This window comes from Miscanthus floridulus, chromosome 8 (assembly GCF_019320115.1).
Source record: "Miscanthus floridulus cultivar M001 chromosome 8, ASM1932011v1, whole genome shotgun sequence".
NCBI lineage: Eukaryota > Viridiplantae > Streptophyta > Magnoliopsida > Poales > Poaceae > Miscanthus > Miscanthus floridulus.
The window spans coordinates 91,708,278-91,726,791 of record NC_089587.1 but is presented as its reverse complement, the minus strand read 5'-3'; the positions used below and the strand labels follow the sequence as shown (position 1 = coordinate 91,726,791).

General features: G+C 44.5%; 1 protein-coding gene across 13 annotated transcripts; it reads left to right on the top strand.

Annotated features, from left to right (window-relative positions):
* The first annotated feature begins 5,438 nt into the window (after window positions 1-5,438).
* LOC136476963 (uncharacterized) lies at window positions 5,439-13,623 on the top strand. Of its 13 annotated transcripts, XM_066474942.1 has the most exons (12): window positions 5,439-6,117; window positions 6,227-6,252; window positions 7,732-7,772; window positions 8,154-8,204; window positions 8,409-8,566; window positions 8,756-8,896; window positions 10,013-10,374; window positions 10,828-10,972; window positions 11,339-11,460; window positions 11,751-12,035; window positions 12,167-12,951; window positions 13,308-13,623. In XM_066474942.1, the coding sequence occupies exons 1-7, from the start codon at window positions 6,101-6,103 to the stop codon at window positions 10,038-10,040; spliced, it is 462 nt and encodes a 153-aa protein (XP_066331039.1). In that variant the 5' UTR covers window positions 5,439-6,100; the 3' UTR covers window positions 10,041-10,374; window positions 10,828-10,972; window positions 11,339-11,460; window positions 11,751-12,035; window positions 12,167-12,951; window positions 13,308-13,623. The 13 variants fall into 13 exon arrangements, 1 of the variants encoding a protein (XP_066331039.1); XR_010763794.1 differs by lacking the exons at window positions 8,154-8,204; window positions 8,409-8,566; window positions 8,756-8,896; window positions 12,167-12,951 and having other exon boundaries at window positions 6,227-6,365; window positions 7,732-7,770; XR_010763793.1 differs by lacking the exons at window positions 8,154-8,204; window positions 8,409-8,566; window positions 8,756-8,896; window positions 12,167-12,951 and having other exon boundaries at window positions 6,227-7,254; window positions 7,732-7,770; window positions 10,181-10,374.
* Window positions 13,624-18,514: the final 4,891 nt, after the last annotated feature.

Below are 18,514 nucleotides of genomic sequence, written 5' to 3'. Positions count from 1 at the left end.
AGTTGAGTCTCTTGACTTGAGAACGAGAAAGAGTTGCAAAGCCCTATGCCTCAGTGGCTAACCTCAACAACGTAGGCTTAGGCAAACTTTGGTGGTGAGCTGAATCACGGGATAAATCATCGTGTCACCTTGTGCTTGATTTACATCATTTGTATTTCATATTGTTGATGATGTTATTTCTAGGGTTTATAACCGATCTACTTTTGTGCGGTGTTCCTATAACTTCTAACTGTTGATCTATCTTACATATACCTGCAGGAAGCTCAGTAATTTATCCGATTCAAGTTTCTATTCATAGTTTTTGAATTGTGTCACGAAGTTGTCTGCAGGTGTAGCGGTGCCGCTGTTCTGGCTTGGTAGTGCCGCAGGTTGAATTTAATGAAAGTTTGAATGTTTGTTTCCTACTCACCCTTCTTTAGACTGATCAGAGATCCTACACCAGTAGATCCACCACTTAAAAAGGAAGATCTACTTATTATGTTCCTATCTCTTCCTCCTATATATATTTCCCTCATTTTTTTATTTCAAAATTTCAAGCAACAGGCACCGAAACCACGCAATCTCTTATTATCAATCCGGGGAGCTTTGGCCGCCTCTCAGGGTGGCCACGTCGCCCCGAAATCCCCCCACCGTCCGATTCTGCGATCGACCGTCCAGGCTACGCCTAGCTGCTCGCTACAGTCAACGCCCCCGCGACGAAAACCGCCCGACCCCGACGGCCTCGTCCTCTCCGCTCTCTCTCTCTCGCTCTCCCTCCCTCGCTACCGGCTCGCGGAGCGGCTCAGGCAACGGCGCGGGACGACCTCGCCGGTGGCCCCCCATCCGCGCGGCGGAGACTACCCTCCTTCTCCTCCTCCTCCTCCAGCACCACCACCACCACGCCGCTTCCTCCCCGCGATGCGACGCGGCGGGTCGCGCGGCCTAGGGTTTCGGCCCTCCGTCGCCGGTCGTCCCCACGGCCGCGCGGCCACCCAGCGGAAGCCCTGACGCCCCGGAGGCCTCTCGCGGCGGAGAAACCTCCGTGGTGGCCGTGCATGACCACGGGGAGGTCACGTCGACAACCTCGGAAGTGGATCTGGAGGGGCCGCTCGCAAGGCCCCTACCGGCAGCCGATCTGAGGCTGGACCACGCCGTCGACCTCCCGCAGCCAATGGACGCGGTGGATCTGCGGCGAGCAGCCGGATCCAGCGCGGGATGTAGCTCCTTCGACCTCGCCTCGCACCCGGACCTCAAACTCGCCCGCCGCATCGGGAGCGGCCCGCTCGGGCCCGCCGCGGGCTCCTCAATGCCTCCTCCAGTCGGGGAGCCTGCGCTACTTTCGTTGGCCAAAACCTAGGTATGGACCAAACCCTAAACAGCAGCGTGCGCTCTCTCCCCTTCTCCCTCCCCTTCCCTAAACTCCCTCTCCTCGCTACGGGGATCGTGCCCCCCCCACCCCCCCTGTTGCCTGCAGCGACCAAGGTCGCCCAGTGTCCATCGTCTCCTGTTATTCTCATATGCAGAACTGATATCCTTACCTGTACATTGATGGTTAACTGTTTCATTCATGCCATCTACTGAGGCTTAGGGATTGTGCGATGATGATTCTTTAAAGACTGAGACAATGGAATTGTGTAGTGATGATTATATAGCTATTTCATTCGTCCATGAATCTTGCTATTTTCGGTGCCTTGGTGGCCACTGTGTCCTTAGATTACTTGCACATTTTTACCCGTTTGTTACTCAGTATACATCCATTGTCAATAATGTCTTTGCTTCATATGATTGATCGGTTGTCCTATTACTGAGCACACACCCCATTGCCAATGATGTATTACCAGTTGGCCTTACTAACAAGCCAATTTATTACTTGCTGAACTACGATTTCAGGGTCATTTTTTCCTTAAATTCCTAGGCCATACCTATGCATTGCCTTCGGTCTGTAATTCATATTCTATGGTTCCCACAAAAAAGGGTACCGTTGCTTACCTCTCTCTCAGTTTTTTGGGGGATTGTAGACTGCTTTGCTCCATTTCATGATTAGTTGAGTATGCAGTTTAGGGGCTACGCACAGAAACAGTCTGGTATTCCCTACCTCGTACGTTGATGATTAATTGTTTCATTCATGCCATCTACTGAGGCTTGGGGATTGTGCGATGATGGTTCGTTAAAGGCTGCGACAATGGAATTGTGCAGTGATGATTATATAATTATTTCATTCTTCCATGAAACTTGCTATTTGCGATGCCTTTGTGGTGACTGTGTAGTTATATTACTTGCACATTTTATCCATTTGTTACTCAGTTTACATCCATTGTCAATGATGTCTTTGCTTCGTACGATTTATCGGTTGTTCTATTACTGACCACACACCCCATTGCCAGTGATGTATTACCAGTTCGGCTTACTAGGAAGGCAATATATTACTTGCTGAACTGCAATATCAGCCTCATTTTTTCCTTAAAATGCCTAGGCCATAGCTATGTATCTAGACAGTGTGTCTAAGTGCATAGCAAAAACAATGTATATCTACAAAAGCCAAAACATCTTATAATTTGGAATGGATGGGGTAGTAGACTTGAAGGAATGAGGGTGCCTCACAATCTGATACATATCAAATGATGAACAAGTGGTTGTTGCTGTAGTACACCTGTTTACATGAATCCTCATTTTTTGGTAGTATTGTATACCAGCCAGTCAGTCATTCTTTCTAACCAAACACCCCACAGTCCTATGTATAACAAATTTACTGGAGTCATACCACTTGCAATCTTTTATGAATCCACTGAAATAGCATTAGAACATACAGGTCATTTAGTACAAGAGAAATACAATTTTTTATGATACAAGTCAGTGAGTACAAAAGAGTATCTTTGCAACAGAGATGATGTGCCTTCATTGTTGTTTTTTTACAGGAATTTTACCATGCTTATTTTTGTACTAGATTAACCGGTTTTCCAAGCCTTTTCCTTCTGAAACAAGACAGAAAGGTAGTTTGCTCTGTATCTAGGTACCACGATCTTGTGGATTATGAAACTGTTATATTTATTTTAACAAGAGATTAAACGTTCTGTATAAATGAAGAGGGTAGGATGTTAAGATCTGGAAATAGTTAGTTAGTTGCTTCTATATGGATTTACAATATTCAGCCAGCTTCACATACCTCATCAAATTTCACAGGTTGGCTATTTTTATTCCAGATTTGTTTTTTCACAAAGCTGCTGTACCTAGACTTAACACTAAATTTATGGCTGATGGCTTAAATGCAGAATTCATGGGTGTAGGCCACGAAGACGCAAATACACGGGTAAGGTAAATGCCATTTCCTTACTTCTTCCAGTTTCTAATCTCTATGTGACTCTAGAGAGGGAAAAAATGCTTCATGCTCAGTGTAAATTTTTTTTCCTTTAATTCCTAGGCCATACCTATGCATTGCCTTCGGTCTGTGATTCATATTCTATGGTTCCCACAAAAAAGAGTACCGTTGCTTACCTCTCTCTCATTTTTTGGGGGGTTGTACACTGCTTTGCTCCATTTCATGATTAGTTGAGTATGCAGTTTAGGGGCTACGCACAGAAACAGTATGCTATTCCCTAGGTCGTACGTTGATGATTAATTGTTTCATTCATGCCATCTACTGAGGCTTGAGGATTGTGCGATGATGGTTCTTTAAAGACTGAGACAATGGAATTTTGCAGTGATGATTATATAATTATTTCGTTCTTCCATGAGACTTGCTATTTGCGGTGCCTTTGTGGTGACTGTCGTTATATTACTTGCACGTTTCTTTCAGTTGTTACTCAGTTTACATCCATTGTCAATGATGTCTTTGCTTCATACGATTTACCGGTTGTTCTATTACTGAGCACACACCCCATTGCCAATGATGTATTAGCGGTTCAGCTTACTAGGAAGACAATTTATTACTAGATGAACTGCAATATCAGGGTCGTTTTTCCCTTAAAATGCCTAGGCCATAACTATGTATCTAGACAGTGTGTCTAACTGCATAGCAAAAACAATGTATATCTAGAAATTCTAAAACATCTTATAATTTGGAATGGATGAGGTAGTACAGTTGAACGAATGAGGGTGCCTCACAATCTAATACATATCAGCTGATGAGCAAGTGGTTGTTGCTTGAGTACACCTGTTTACATGAATCCTCGTTTTTTTTGCCTAGTATTGTATACCAGCCAGTCAGTCATTCTGTGTACCCAAACACCCCAAGGTCCTATGTATAACAAATTTACTGGACTCATACCACTTGCAATCTTTTATGAATCCACTGAAATTGCATTAGAACATACAGGCCATTTACTACAAGAGAAATAACATTTTAGGTGATACAAGTCAGTCAGTAAGAAGAGTATCTTTGCAACAGAGATGATATGCCTTTATTGTTGGTTTTTTTCAGGGATTTTACCATGCTTAGTTTTGTAGTAGATTAACCAGCTTTGCAAGCCTCTTTCCTTCTGAAACAGGACAGAAAGGTAGTTTACGCTGTATCTAGGTAGCACGATCTTGTGGATTATGAAGGTGTTATATTTCTTTTAACGAGAGATTAAACATTCTGTGTAAATGAAGAGGGTACGATGTTAACATCTGCAAATAGTTAATTAGTTGCGTCTATATGGATTTACAATATTCAGCCAAGCTCACATGCCTCATCGAATTTCACAGGTTGGCTATTTTTATTCAAAAAATGTTTTTTCACAAAGCTGCTGTACCTAGACTTAACACTAAATCTATGCCTGATGGCTTAAATGCAGAATTCATGGGTGTAGGCCACAAAGACGCAAATACACGGGTAAGGTAAATGCCATTTACTTCTTCCAGTTTCTAATCTCTATATGATTCTAGACGGAAAAAAAACATGCTTCATGGTCAGTGTAAAAACAGAAGCTTTAGAATATTTCTCATACAGTGTAAAGACCTGAAATAGTTTATTGCATTGGCTCCTATGTTTTTGCTACGAAATGTCATCTACCACATCAATCATTTCATATTTACAATTCTGAATACTATTACCATGCTAGGTAAAAAAATAGCTCCAATCGTTCAGCTCTTGTGCATATCATAGCTACAGTACTCTCCTGATATTGTTTCCGTTCAAATATTAAGCATCTTTTTTACATGCGTCTTAACCAGTTGGTTTGCCGGCGCGCGCGATGGCACGCGTGATGAACTAGTTTACCCAAACAAGCCCGAAAGGACTCCAAGAAGGAGACACCGGCCACGTCGCTCTAATTTTTTTCCGCCGTCGGATTCTCGAATCGATGGCCTAGATCTCTTGAAGCTGATTCTCGTCCGGCCAGCTTCCCGTCGTCCTCTCCGGCTTCTTCGAATTCTTCGCACTCTTATTTACCTTATACGGCTTCTTCTCAGAATCCAGTGAAACGAATATAATACCCAGCTTCGGATTTCCCTTCCCAAGACTTCTGCTGCTTCTTCCCCTTCCTCGCTCTCTCTCGTCCGCTCCCTCCCTCTCCCGATCCCCTTTCCTCGCTCTCTCTCGTCCGCTCCCTCCCTCTCCCGGTCTCTCTCGACGCGTGGCCAGGGTGGCCACCAGCGCAGCAGCGCGGCGCGGCAAAACCTAGCTGCCTCTTCTTCCTCGCCGGCCCCCCTACGCTGCATGCGGTCTGTGCCCGCTCGATGAAACCCTAGCTGTGTCTTTCTCGCCGGCAGCAACGGCGGCCAAGTTCGCCAGCTTTGTATGGCGGTGCATCACCATCTTCTTCCCCTACTCCTCTCCTTCCTCTCCCTCTCCGTGTGGTGCCGAAGGCGCGGTACGAGGCGAGCACCCTACCCGGTGCGAGCGCGCACCGTAGCGTAGCGACGCGCACGTGCGGTGGCGTGGGCAAGCGTGCGCCCTCCATGCGTGGCCATGGGGTGGCGCAGGGCCGGTGCGCCCTCTGGCGGCCCACGTCGGTGAGCACGGCTTTGGGGCAACTGGGCGGAGCGCGCCACGGCTCCAACACGAGCAGACCAACAAGGACCACCTCGTCGCTTTCCCGGCTATTCCTCTCTCGCCCATCTTCCCCTTCCTCCATTCCAGATACTTATTGGTGAGGCTCCATTTTTCTGCCTCCCCTCGTGCTCTTCCTGCTGCACACCACAGATGAAATTATTTAAGGGGTATTTTTCACCTTTGTCCCTTTCCTCTTTGGTCTCGAGGATTCCATTCGAATCCTCTTCGATTCTTGGTGATTCGAACTGAATCTTCTCCGATTTTTGCGGATTACAGGTGGAACACGCTGACTGAGAAACGAGGTACTGACCAATCAGTTCTTTTGAGGAAACATATAAGCTGATGACTTTCTTGTGCTTTTGTCCAATCTGTAATTTTCTATGTATATGGCCAGATACTCCTACAACATGATCAGGTGATGATCTATAATATCTGATGATTACAGCATAAATTATGTCTAACTTTTACAGTAATGATCACGGGAGATCTTTCCTTCTTGTGTTTTTCTTTTTCTAGAATTCACCGTATTTTCGGTGAGTTCCGTTCTTAATGTTTGACTGATTTGGTGTGTTCGAGTTTTATTAGAATCAAATTGGGTTTGAACCCATTCCTGGTGAATTTTTTACAGCCTCCGTTTGTACACTGCATACTATTGTGCTTTTGAAACAGTGGTTTTCACATGCACAGCAATAGCAAAAGCAGCACTCTTCTAATTTTCAGAACCGTGACTCCTTCCCAGCAACAGTTACCTACTCATTGTCCTTATCTAATTTTCCCACCTTTTATTGGTTTGTTTTTTTTGGTGGATTTAAGAGTTGTTTAGTCAGCAGGCTTATGTACTGTTCCAAAATTATTGAGAAGCAATAGTTGGCAGGCTGCTTTGGTTTCTCAGTCTAGCTGCAATGCAGCGTGTGCTATTCCTCCGACCGCCAGATAGCTGCTGACTGAGTTTGGACAACAGGTTCAATCCGCTGAACCTGGTAGCTACATCTCCTTTCAGTGTTTTAGTCATCGGGAGTAGTAGGATTTCGGTGCCTGCAATCTACCAGGAAAACATCAGTTGTAGCTAGGCCAATATTATCTATGCACTCCGTAGCTTGTGTAACAAATTTGTATTATTCTGCAATTCCGAATACAGGTATCTTATTTGCATTTGCTTTTTCAGTTCCTAATTCCCATGACTCTACACAAAGGAAGTTATCAGTCATGGTTGATCCTATCCGTTTTACCTTGAATCGTTGCATCCATTGTAAAATGCTTATCTACTTTTTCCTGTTTAAAACTGAAAGCTGAGTGCTGATCAGGTACTTCTTTGCATCCATTTAGAATCCACTGTTCTCTATTTTCATACATAAAAATAAATGTATTGTCTTCTATCTCCTGCTTGTTTCAAAGTTCTGCTACACACATATTAGAGGTTCATAGTATGATAGTACAAGTCTTGAATTTCCATTGGTAGTTCTAGATTTGCTTACCACATTAACAAGCAATTTATCCATTGCAAACTTGGGATCAAAAGAACAAAATCAATGATCCTTTGTACATTCACTAAAATATTGTGTTTCTTGTGCTTACTCACACTTAAATTTGAAGCTCCCTCTTCATGACACTGCTTAACTGCTAATGTCGATTTATTGTACAGAGTATTGCTTCATCTGCTTGATCTGCTATTTTTTTTATAATGCCTCTTCTGAGAAGATTACATTTTAAGTTTACATAAGCTAGCCTTGTATCTTGCTTCCAGTAATTTGTTAACATGGTGATACACTCTATTTTTTCAGAGAAACAAGAGCCAGTGAGGAAGCTGATGGAGACCTCAGGTATCTATGAATCTTTTTTCTAGATCTCTGAATGTCTTCCCTCCTAATGCTACAGCTGTCATATCCTCCATTAATTATTATATGCCTTTAATACGTTGGGGCTAAAGAGAATTCAGGGTGTAGCTTTTTTAGAGCAAAGTGGTGCTGGAGGTTTTGTCGGTATCAAATTGAAAAATCCTGAAATGAAACGTGTGTGTGCTTCTATGGAATAATTGCATTATGGTTCTACCTCTGCTTTCTATTAGGTAACTAAAGGTACCTGTATAGATAAAAAGTGGTATGCATTTCCATCAATTTTGTACCATTAAATGGTGCATTAACAACTGTGTTCCCTGGACTAGATATAGTGGCCTGATCCTATTCATGGCTGCTGATATGCAAGTTTTTTCCCTTATCAGGATCTCGGGTTGATGATATTTGTAGCTCATTCTAAGGTATCCTGTTTCTTTGATGTTAGGTTCTCATAGTACATGCTCATTTCTTTTTATTAATCTTACATATAGTGCCATGATCCGTTTCATGGACAAGTGCTCTGCCAATTTGAGTTTTTCAATGGTTCTTCCATAAACATACCATGTCACAATTTTTTGAGTGCCTCATCTAACCCTCTATTCGGCTGGGGCCTCCTGGGCAGCCAGCCCGGACACGTCGCCCCCAAATCCCTGATTGGTCCAGCCGTCAGCTCCAGCCTCTTCTATTGGTCCACCTCCGCTGCTTCCTTCACTTGGCCATCAGCCGACCACGTCGCTAGAAAAACCCTAGCCACATCTCCACGAAATATCTCCCGTCTCCCCCTCGCATCGGCAAAAAAAAGAACCTTCTCTCGCTCTCTACGTCTCTCTCGATGCCCCAGCAACGCTGGAGGACACCGGCCGCGCTGGCGCCTCCGCCTCTCCACTTCCCCTCTCCTTTTCTCCCTCTCTCCCTCCTCACGCGCGCGGTGCAACGATGGCGGTGGCGCGGTTGCCGTACGGACGCGGGCCCTGCAGCGCGACGGTAGCGCGAGGCGGCACGCACCGGCAGGCCAGCGGCACGGGCGGTGGCCGCCCCCTGCGACGACGGCGCATCGGCGTGGCTGTGGCCATGGTGCTGCACCCTGCCGCCGGCCCGTTTGTGGTCCACAAGTGTAAGTAAATGGTCTTATTTCTTTGCTTTACGGTTAGGGATTCACTAAGATTTGGGGATTTTGATTTCTATGGTTGTTGTTCTCAGTGTAGATGTGCTTTCCTATTTAATTGTGGTACGAAAAAAAACCAGTATGTCTGGAGACTGAATATGCATGGTTGCCTCTAAAACTTTTTCTAGTATTATGAATGATGAACTTGCTAGGATCACGCAAAGCAAATGTTATATTTACATAGTCTACTCTACGAAATTGATGGTAAATTTATTTAGTTCGTCTTTGAAATTTCCAATGCAACATATATATGTTCCATGGTCTACACTTGCCGTTTCAGTTTCTCTGTAGTTTGTATAGCTGATGTGAGGTTTAGCCCGCAACTTAAGTATTTACTTCCTGTTGTGTTTTTATAGCTAATATACATGCTCTTCGTACAAATTTATTATAGCACTACAATATTTTCCCATCAATCTATCTATTTGATTTCTCATCCAATGTTGACTTCTCTCTTATCTGTGCACTCTATAATCATAGTCATACTACTTTTCTTTTTTCCTTCTTGTGACGTATAAACGGAATTCACCCATATATGCTTCTGTGCAGAACCTCCCATTTTTTTAAAAATTTGACACGTCGCTCATTTGATTGACACCAGCTTTATGTACTCTAATTGTTTGTGTTTTTTTATGTACCTTACGATCCGAAAGGTATGCCACTTCATGGTTACAAAAATGTTGCTCCATTTTTTTGTATAGTGACTCTTTTTTTTTTTGGCTTCCAGCATGATTTAGATTCAGGTACTTATAACAGTTGTTATGCCTTTTCATAGTCAACATTGATTTTCTTGTGTAGTTTCCCTTTGTTGATATGTGTAGACTGACTGTCAATGTATTCTTCTTATATACGTATATAGGAGTAGGCCATTTCGGGTGATATTGTAGGTTCAGAGGTAGACACCAAGGGTCAGCACATACGACAAGGTGCTGCGTTTGTCAGATAGGACAATGTCATTTCTGCTGCAGTTTTAGATTGCTACTGTCCAGCTTCCAATTGGAAGAACAAACATATGACTTCACAAAAAGATCTGACAAACTGACTGTGATATTTATTCTTTGCATTCAGTTCCAGTTCATCTTGTGGTTCGTACTAATTAAGAGAAAAGAAAAAGACAGTTCTTCAGCCAATACAAATACCTTCATGCCATAGCCCAACAAGTATAAACCAAATTTGCGCTGAGCTTAAGCATAGTGTGAACTTACCTATCCCTACGAACGCGCGCAATGGCCGCAGAAGGTGTGCGCGACGGGATGCTCCTGCATCGGCACACCTCCCCACTTCCCACGCGCCGGTAGCGCGCGGTACGTCATCGTCACCCCCCGCATCCCGACGTGCCAGCTAGGCCCGCGCCTTGGTGGGGCGCGACGGCACCCCTGGGCTGCGGCACAACCCGCCCTCTGCTCCATTCGCTTCTTGCCGTCTCTCAGGTGAGACAAGACACATGTTTCTCTCTTTATTTCCCTCTCTTGATTGCTACAGGTTCACAGGTTCATTCCATTTGTACCAAAGCCAGGTCCTTTACATGCTTTTGGCTTCGACATAACTAGGTGTGAAGTGTAAAAAAGAAACCATGGATACGCTGTGTTCTTTGCTTCGATTTACTAATGTGTTTTATACTGATTTGTACATCCTAAGATTAAATTACCACATGTGGCTATATGCTTGCCGTGATGTGGTAATATGCCTTATACTATACTGAAGGATTACATCAGTTGAATGCCTCTAATTACCGTGTTTCCTACTACGTAATCATACCATTGTATTTATTACAGTGATGTTTTCCTGCCAAGGATATTGCATTCTTAGTTTATTAGTCACATCGATTTGAATTTACGAGCACGTTGAGGTATGGAGCTAATGCACACCATTTTTTTTCCCAGTGCTGCATTGGATCAGCGATGATGTCAACTCTCCTATTTTCAATTGAGAGGGTGGCATATTTTCTTTCAGTGATCAAAGTAAATTATCTGAAGCCATGCAAATCTACTTCTATCATGAAAAAAGGGGGCAGAATGGCCACTCTTGGTAAGAAAAACTCGTCCAATGTTTTTTCTTAATACCTCTAAGTCCTACTGTGCACTCTGCTTCATAGATTCTATTTCTTCTGTTATTCAATAACATGGGTTTACAAAATCCATTTGTCCTTTTCAAATATATACTGATAGTTTAAAATAGTGAGAAAGTTATCGTAGCTTATTGACTTATCTGAAAACCATTGTTCCATTCTTTTGCCAAAGTAATTGTTATTTTCCTGTGAGATGACACAAATGGTATGGTAAATGCTTCCAACAATTGTTTCTGTTCATTGCCGCTTGATTGCTGTGCTTCTCCTATGATTGTGTCTGTGGGATGCCTGTTATTTGAGATCTTATAACAATTTGTTTGGTTCAGTAAAGCTGTTTGGGCCGTTTACTGCAAATATATGCTTACTGCTTGAGCTCAACACATCCGGTGAAACAACAAGGGTGGCTTCTAATCCAACAGCTATGTATTCTAATAAGACAACAGTCATGGTATTTAACTATAACACCATCTTGCTACAGATTTCTTATACATTTACTCATTATCATACTGGATAACAAATTGTGTGGTTGGCATCGTTCATTTCGATTAAGCTATATACCTATACACTATGATTTGCTATTTTTTAGATGCTCTTTCTACCTAATAACTAGGTCTGTTGTGTACGTAGTTCTATTTGTCAGTGCAATTATCTATTTTAGTACTATGTGGGGTTTCTTTTATCTCTTTTCGAAGATATTTATATATGATTTACAATATTTCTTTCCTATGCTCCATGTAGGTCTGAATCATCTGGAGTTGAGGTTTGGGTGGGTTCTCTGCACCTAAATTCTCTAAGATTTGGTTAGTGCCTTCAAGCTTTCTCTCATCCTTTATTTTTTACTCTTGTGTGTGCTATTGTCAGCTTAGATGTTTATTCTTTCTTTCAATAGTTCTTCAGGACCAGCTTGTTTATTCTTTCTTTCAATAGTTCTTCCTCTACTGTGGGTACCAACAACAGCATGTAAAATGCAGAGTAGTAGTGAATTTCAAAACTCTCGTTCGAGATTCCTATACTCATGCTCAGGTAACTGAATGATCTAATGTTTTGGAATTAATGATCTGCTCCCTTGTCCTACACTTCGAATGAAAAAAACTACGTGCTTTACTGCTGTGACAAAACTATTTACCCTAAATGATTTTTTGTAATCTATACAGCACGCGTGCCTGCTGTGATTTTGAAAGGATAAATTTTCAAACTATAGTGCAATGTTTTCGTCCTGTTGGTTCCCTTCTTGGCAGAGAAGTTGTTACTGGCTAGCTGGTAAATGTCTCATTCCACAGATTTATCAAGTAGAAGTATTTTGTTAGTTACAATTTCTTATGAACATTGATTCATTAAGATCAGAGGTGCAGTGTCATTTCAAGTGTATAATATACCTACTATTTTTTTCTGGCATTATGCTATTCATCTATTTCTCCATGCTTATGGTAATTACTGACGCCACATATACAGGCCATTTAATCATACGATATTTTATATTTAGCCAACATATGCAGGCTAGGTTACGATACTTATGTTCGTTGGTGCTTTAGATAGTGTAAATTGAAAGCATGAAAAAAATCTCTCTTGCAGCATGTCTCTTCAGTTTTCCAAAGTTAATCATCTACAGTTAGCTTTTAATATTGCAAGGTAATTACTCTCCAGGTTGCTACCATGTGCCAGTTGTTTGCATATATTGGGGAAAGGAAAGTGACATCATTTGTGTTGCTTCCTTTCCGAATCATAGTGTTCTTCTTCTGTATTTTATGTGCCTTGCTTTTTGACCCCCGTGCTTTATCCTTGAGGCCGCGGCCTGTCACCAGCTAACATGCTTATGAATTCTATGTGTTTGTGGAGCTATTCCCATTCCAGGTAAAAATTAACTAATCCTGTTTTTTAGGACGCCTTCCTCTTTGTCGGTTTTCGATGTCTGAGTTAGTGCCATTCATCATATGTGCCAGTTCATCTTTTGGCTAAATATTTTTGTCATTCGTTACTTGCAGTTTTTGGTTTAGGTTCCCTTTTCTTCTACCATATATATTAGTACTTCTTAGACTTTTAAAAATTCACACTTCTACATTTATAATAGAAAGCATTCATCCCTACAAAAAATTATGTCAGCCTAAGTGTTAAAAACTATCATGTGTAAAAACAAAAAAAAGACCCATCATGACACCTTAATGACAAAATGCTGCTCTCTTCCTACCCAGCCTGCTACTGTGCTTTGCCCCCCCACTCCCCTCCAAAAAAGGGAGAAGATATAATTAACCTATTTCTTCCCTAACGTTTACTAATTCGTTATGTTCCTTCCTATAGCAGGTGACTGACGGCAACCAGCAAGATGCCTGCTCCAGCGTTTTCAAGACATGCGAATGGTTATATTTCCAACGGCAAAGGCACCCGTCGTTCCCTTACCATATCCACCCTATGTATATAGGAACAGTCCCAGGCTAAAAAGAACCCAGGCTACTTAAAAAAATGACGCTCGAACTGATCTTTGTATATCATATCGCAGCTTCAGGTGCAAGTAGCCTACTATGGCTGTGTAATGGCACCGACTATGTACCAGCTGTTTACTTAACCACTCTCCGTTCATTCTTTAAAGAACTACATACATATGTTCGGATGTGAACTACCAAGTACCATGCTCAAACTGGTATTCTTGTGTCTTTTTCATACATCCAGCATATTTCCTCCGTCTTCGAAATGTTTCCTGGTGTCCCCCTACGCGCGCGATGGCGCGCACCTTCTACTAGTAGGTAGTACACACGCACATCCCACCGCGTGCACACGATTAAAGCCATGCTTTCCTGATGTTGTGGACTTTTGCAGCCTGGAGATTGTAAAAAAAAATTGGCAAGCTCAAACGTCCCAACAATCCGGTTCTCTTGTCATAACAGCCTGTAAGTAACAATCCACAAACTGGGTAGTAGTCGTTTGGCAACTATCAAACATAACAGCGAAGAGCTGAAATGACTATGAATGCCTCTGTTTAATAAACTATTCTCAGTGGAGAGTTTGCTTCAAAAACGTAAAATGCAATGAAACATAGATGAAACATTATCAATACATAGTTCATTCTTTTGTTTCGTAGACCTTTAATTCTATGACTCATTTTGAGTTGGTAATCAAACCAATAGAGTCTTTTAGAGCAGTCTCAACCAAGGAACTATGAAATAGTTTTCATACTTGCTAATTAATATAAACACAACATGTAGAAACTATCCTCTCGATACTTAGTTTCTACAAATAAAATATTCATCCAATTATCTATCTTTTCTCTCATAGTATCTACCAATAACATTTCTTTATATTTTGGTTCTCACGTAGACGTGGTTTGCTATATAAAAAACCATTTTCTTCTTTCACTTCAATAGTTATAGTGACACATCAACATTTTGCTTAGTTGTCACACTTCAATAGATATAGACTCATTTAATTTCTGGGTTGCGAGCGCCCTTAAAACAGTCAAGTCATAAAAATGCCTTTTTTTTGGGGGGGGGGGTCATAAAAATGCTTATGTTGCAGCTTATTAAAGGCAAATGATACTCTGATGAAACTTATACTAAAACTGACCTTAGTTGCATTTGCCATTTTAAGGGTTCTACCCTTTGGGTAATCTTCGACAATTGTTATGCAACTATGGACTAGAATAATACACATATTCATTTATAATTTTTTGTTATGTCACATAAAGACAATAATTGTCAGTGTTTTGAGTAAACACTAACGAGTAAATTTGTATATTGCGCGTCTGGCCCGGATGGTGTGCTAAGAAGACACCAGGTTTATACTGGTTCGGGCAGAATATCCCTACATCCAGTTCTTGGCTGCTGCTAGTATTACTTAGCACTGAAAGTTCGTAGTAAGGGTTACAAACGGGCGAGAGAGAGACTGGTCCCAAGTCTCTGGTGATGTGCTGTTCGTGATGAGGTGCGGTGAACCAATGCTATGTGATGCACTTGTTCGATGTATCCGTCCCCCTAGTAGGATGCCCTGCTTTCCCTTTTATAGTCCAAGGGAAAGGAGAGGTTACAGCCGAAGGGAAAGAGGATAAAAGAAAGAGAAATAAGGCTCCCGGAAGTGTGCCGTCCTCCTCTTCACATGGGTCTCGTTGACCCTATAGATCGTGGTGGCAGCGGCGTCGCACCGGGGTCCTGTTGGCCACTGCAGCATACGTGTGGGAGTCGTGTGTCGTTCTTGTCTTCCATCCTATCTGAGCGGACGGAATGGTCAAAGGGTACCCTGACAGAGGCCGTACGGGGGTTGGTGGTATAGTGCCAACCAACTGACACTGGTTGACTAATGTTGGACGGTGGTCAGGCAGGGAGTTGGCAGCACAGTGCCGCCCTGTTGATGTGGTGGGCGACATGAGTCTCCCAGCATGGCCTGATGCGACCGCCAGTCGCATCAGGATGCGTCCGAGACATGCTCCCAGGCGCGCACCTCCATGTCATAGTGGTCGAAGCGGTTTGGGTCCCACCCTAGGGCTACTGCTTTTGTCCGATAGCAAATCCGACCCGCAGGGAACGGACGAGGTAGAAATTCATCCTAGGGGGCGGGCGAGACGGAATCCGACCGTCGGGGGTCAGGCGAGGCGGAGCCCTTCCCATGGGATTGGACAAGTCAGAGCCCACGCCTTGGGGTCAGACAAGATGAAAACCTCGTCCTTAGAGTTAGACGAGGTGTAGCCCAGCTCCTTAGGGTTGGACGAGGCAGAAACCTCATCCTTGGAGTTGGATGAGGCGTGGCCTAGCCCCTAGGGGTCGAACGAGGCGGAAACCTCATCCTCAGAGTTGGACGAGGCATGGCCCGACCCCTAGGGTTCAGACGAGGTGGAGCCTCGTCCTCGGAGTTGGACGAGGTCATAGTTGCGTCCTTAACCTTTGGATGAGCCGACGTGACGCTCATTATTCCTTTGGCTCGGATACCTGGGTATAGATATCCAACAGTAGCTCCTGAGCCTTTGGAGGTGTGAGACACTCATGCAAAGGCTTTATGTGATATGTCGCTCATGTGGCCATTGTGCCATGGAGGTGGGTCGTTTATTAGAACTTTGGTGTTTTTCCTCTTGGTTCATTTTACCACGTAAGATAACCGTGTAGGATTTAGGCACCCAACCTCCATGTGGAGGACTGGCCAAGGCCACGGAGGCGCGCATGCAGACATAGGCACCCAGCCCCTGAGGAGGGGACTCACTGGTAATCTATTTTCCATCAGGTGCGTGCGAGCGCACCTGGTGGGTGTAGCCCCTGATCCTTTGGAGGAGTGAGACACGAAGGCTTTTTGCAATCTGTTGCTTGAGGGCGCATGCGAGCACTATTCGTTATTATCGCTTTATAGGATAGCGAGCTGCATATGACACTCGTCGTTTGTCTATGACCGCGTGTTCGGTCTCTTTGCGATGTCGAGTCCCCGAGCCTTCACGCGTAGTAGGGGTCCGATCGAGGGGTCAGTTTGTCTTGTGATCATCACCCCTCATACGTCCATTCGCTAGGGTAGAGGGGCTGAGCCATCCCATGATTTCCTTGTTAGATGGAGCATGGTGCTCGATGAGTTGTTAATGGGCTTGTTTGAGTAGAGCCCTGGCATCCCCTTTGCGGGGGCCCAGTTCAAGGTTAGCTGGTGACTGACTCTAGATTCTTGGTGGCCGATCCATATAGTTCTCGGATCCATTCGACCGGTCCGAGGGCTCGATGCCTTTCTTCGAGAAAAAACCATGGACCTTGCATCATCCAAGACTCAAAATGAGGGTTGGGACGCCCGTGGTGCTTCATGCTCCTTGGGTATTGGCCACTAGTAGGCCCATCCTAAAGCTCCCCTCACTCTAGGGTGTCCTGGAGCGGCTGTGAACCCACTGGTGGGCTAGCTTTTGAACTCCTAGGCGTTAATGGGCCGTGGGAGCATTTTTAGCTCCGTATCCCACTTACCTGCGATGCCCCATAGCCTTTGAAGATGAACCATCGCCCGGTGAATCCTTTGTGGGGAAGGTTTGGATAGGCATATGCTCGTCTCTCGAGGTGGTGATGCATCTGATGCTATGAGGAATAGTGAGGGCATGAGCCCTGAAAGAAATGGATCTAGTGAGGCATGGGGCACGTTAATTTAAGCGGATGGTTCATACCTCGCCTGTTCCGCCCTTACCTTATAAATGGAACCATTTCTCTCCAACCTCCGTACGCGTAGCCGCATCCTTGCCCCTCCAGTCTTTCTGCCTTCTGTTCTTGAGTTCTAGCCTTCACTCCCCTGTTTCTGCTCCACAGCTGGCGAAGCCCTCGCTCTCCAGCCTTACGCCACCGCCAGATCTTCTGCATTACCATCCCCATCCCTCGATGGAGCCATGGCCTCACTCCAATGTTCTCCACACGTGCATGGAGGGCCTAGTTAAGAAGGGCCTTCTTCGCACAAGGACCGCAGTAATGGAGTGGATCGTACCTAGTGGTGAGGATGTGCCATCGCTACGAGACGGCTACATTGTCTCCTTCATCCCCTTCCACGAGCGTGGGTTCGCAACTCCTCTCCACCGATTCCTTCGAGGACTGCTGTACTACTATAGGATCGAACTGCAGCATCTGAATCCTAACAGGATTCAACACATCTTGACCTTCATCGTGCTATGCGAGGGGTATCTAGGGATCGAGCCCCACTTCGAGCTGTGGAAGTATTTCTTCACTGTTGAGCTACAAAAGAAGAAGGAGAGGAAGAAGCCAGACCTGGCGGTGCCGATGGGATGTGCGAGCATCCATCTTTAGGGCAGACGGGCATCGGAGTACATGTCCATCCCCTTGTTGAAGTCCAACAAGGGGTGACATAAGCTCTAGTTCTACATGAGGAATGATGTCGCCGCCCCCTACCGATCTTCACTGGCTATCTGATTGAGGAGGCGTCGGAGGTGTGGAGGTGCGGGCCCATTAGGAGGGAGTAGAAGAGGCTTGGTGACCTCCTCAAAGCCATCGTGACTCTAAGGGGTCACGATTTTCATGGTACCGGCATCGTTGAGGCGTACCACGTTAGGAGGCTGGCATCACTGATGGTGCGTATTCTTCCGATGTGGAAGATGACACCTGATTCCGCACTCGAAGGGACAGTGATGGTCGCCGGTGAGGCCCTCAGCATTGGTGAAATGGCACAACACCTCAAGGAGGCGATGGAGTGCCTGACAGATCTGTCGGTGGATCTCACCCTAGTGTACCTAGTCCTAGGGCATCCCGTGATGTGGTCGGACACTAGTTTTGTCAAACTGGTAAGCCTTCTTTGAGTCTATTTCCTTGGCCGACCCTCCTTTGTTCTCAAATTCTAAGCACCGGTATTTTCAACCCGGCCTTATCATCCATGAGTCTAACCCACCACTGCTAGAGGACATGGCTAGGAGGGTGGCGAACCATACCACAATCGAGGTGTCTAAGGCGAGAAAGGAGCGGAAGAGGGCGAAGAAGAAGTGAGCGAAGCTCTAGCGTGGAAAGCACCGGCAAGGCTTAGAGGAGAGCGATGGCGATGAGGAGGAGGGAGACGAGGAAGAGGAG

Coding starts and splice junctions, on each gene's coding strand:
- LOC136476963 (XM_066474942.1), top strand. Junction 8,205..8,408: donor TATTTGTAGCTCATTCTAAG/GTATCCTGTTTC, acceptor CTGGGCAGCCAG/CCCGGACACGTCGCCCCCAA. Junction 8,897..10,012: donor CCCGTTTGTGGTCCACAAGT/GTAAGTAAATGG, acceptor CTTTGCATTCAG/TTCCAGTTCATCTTGTGGTT.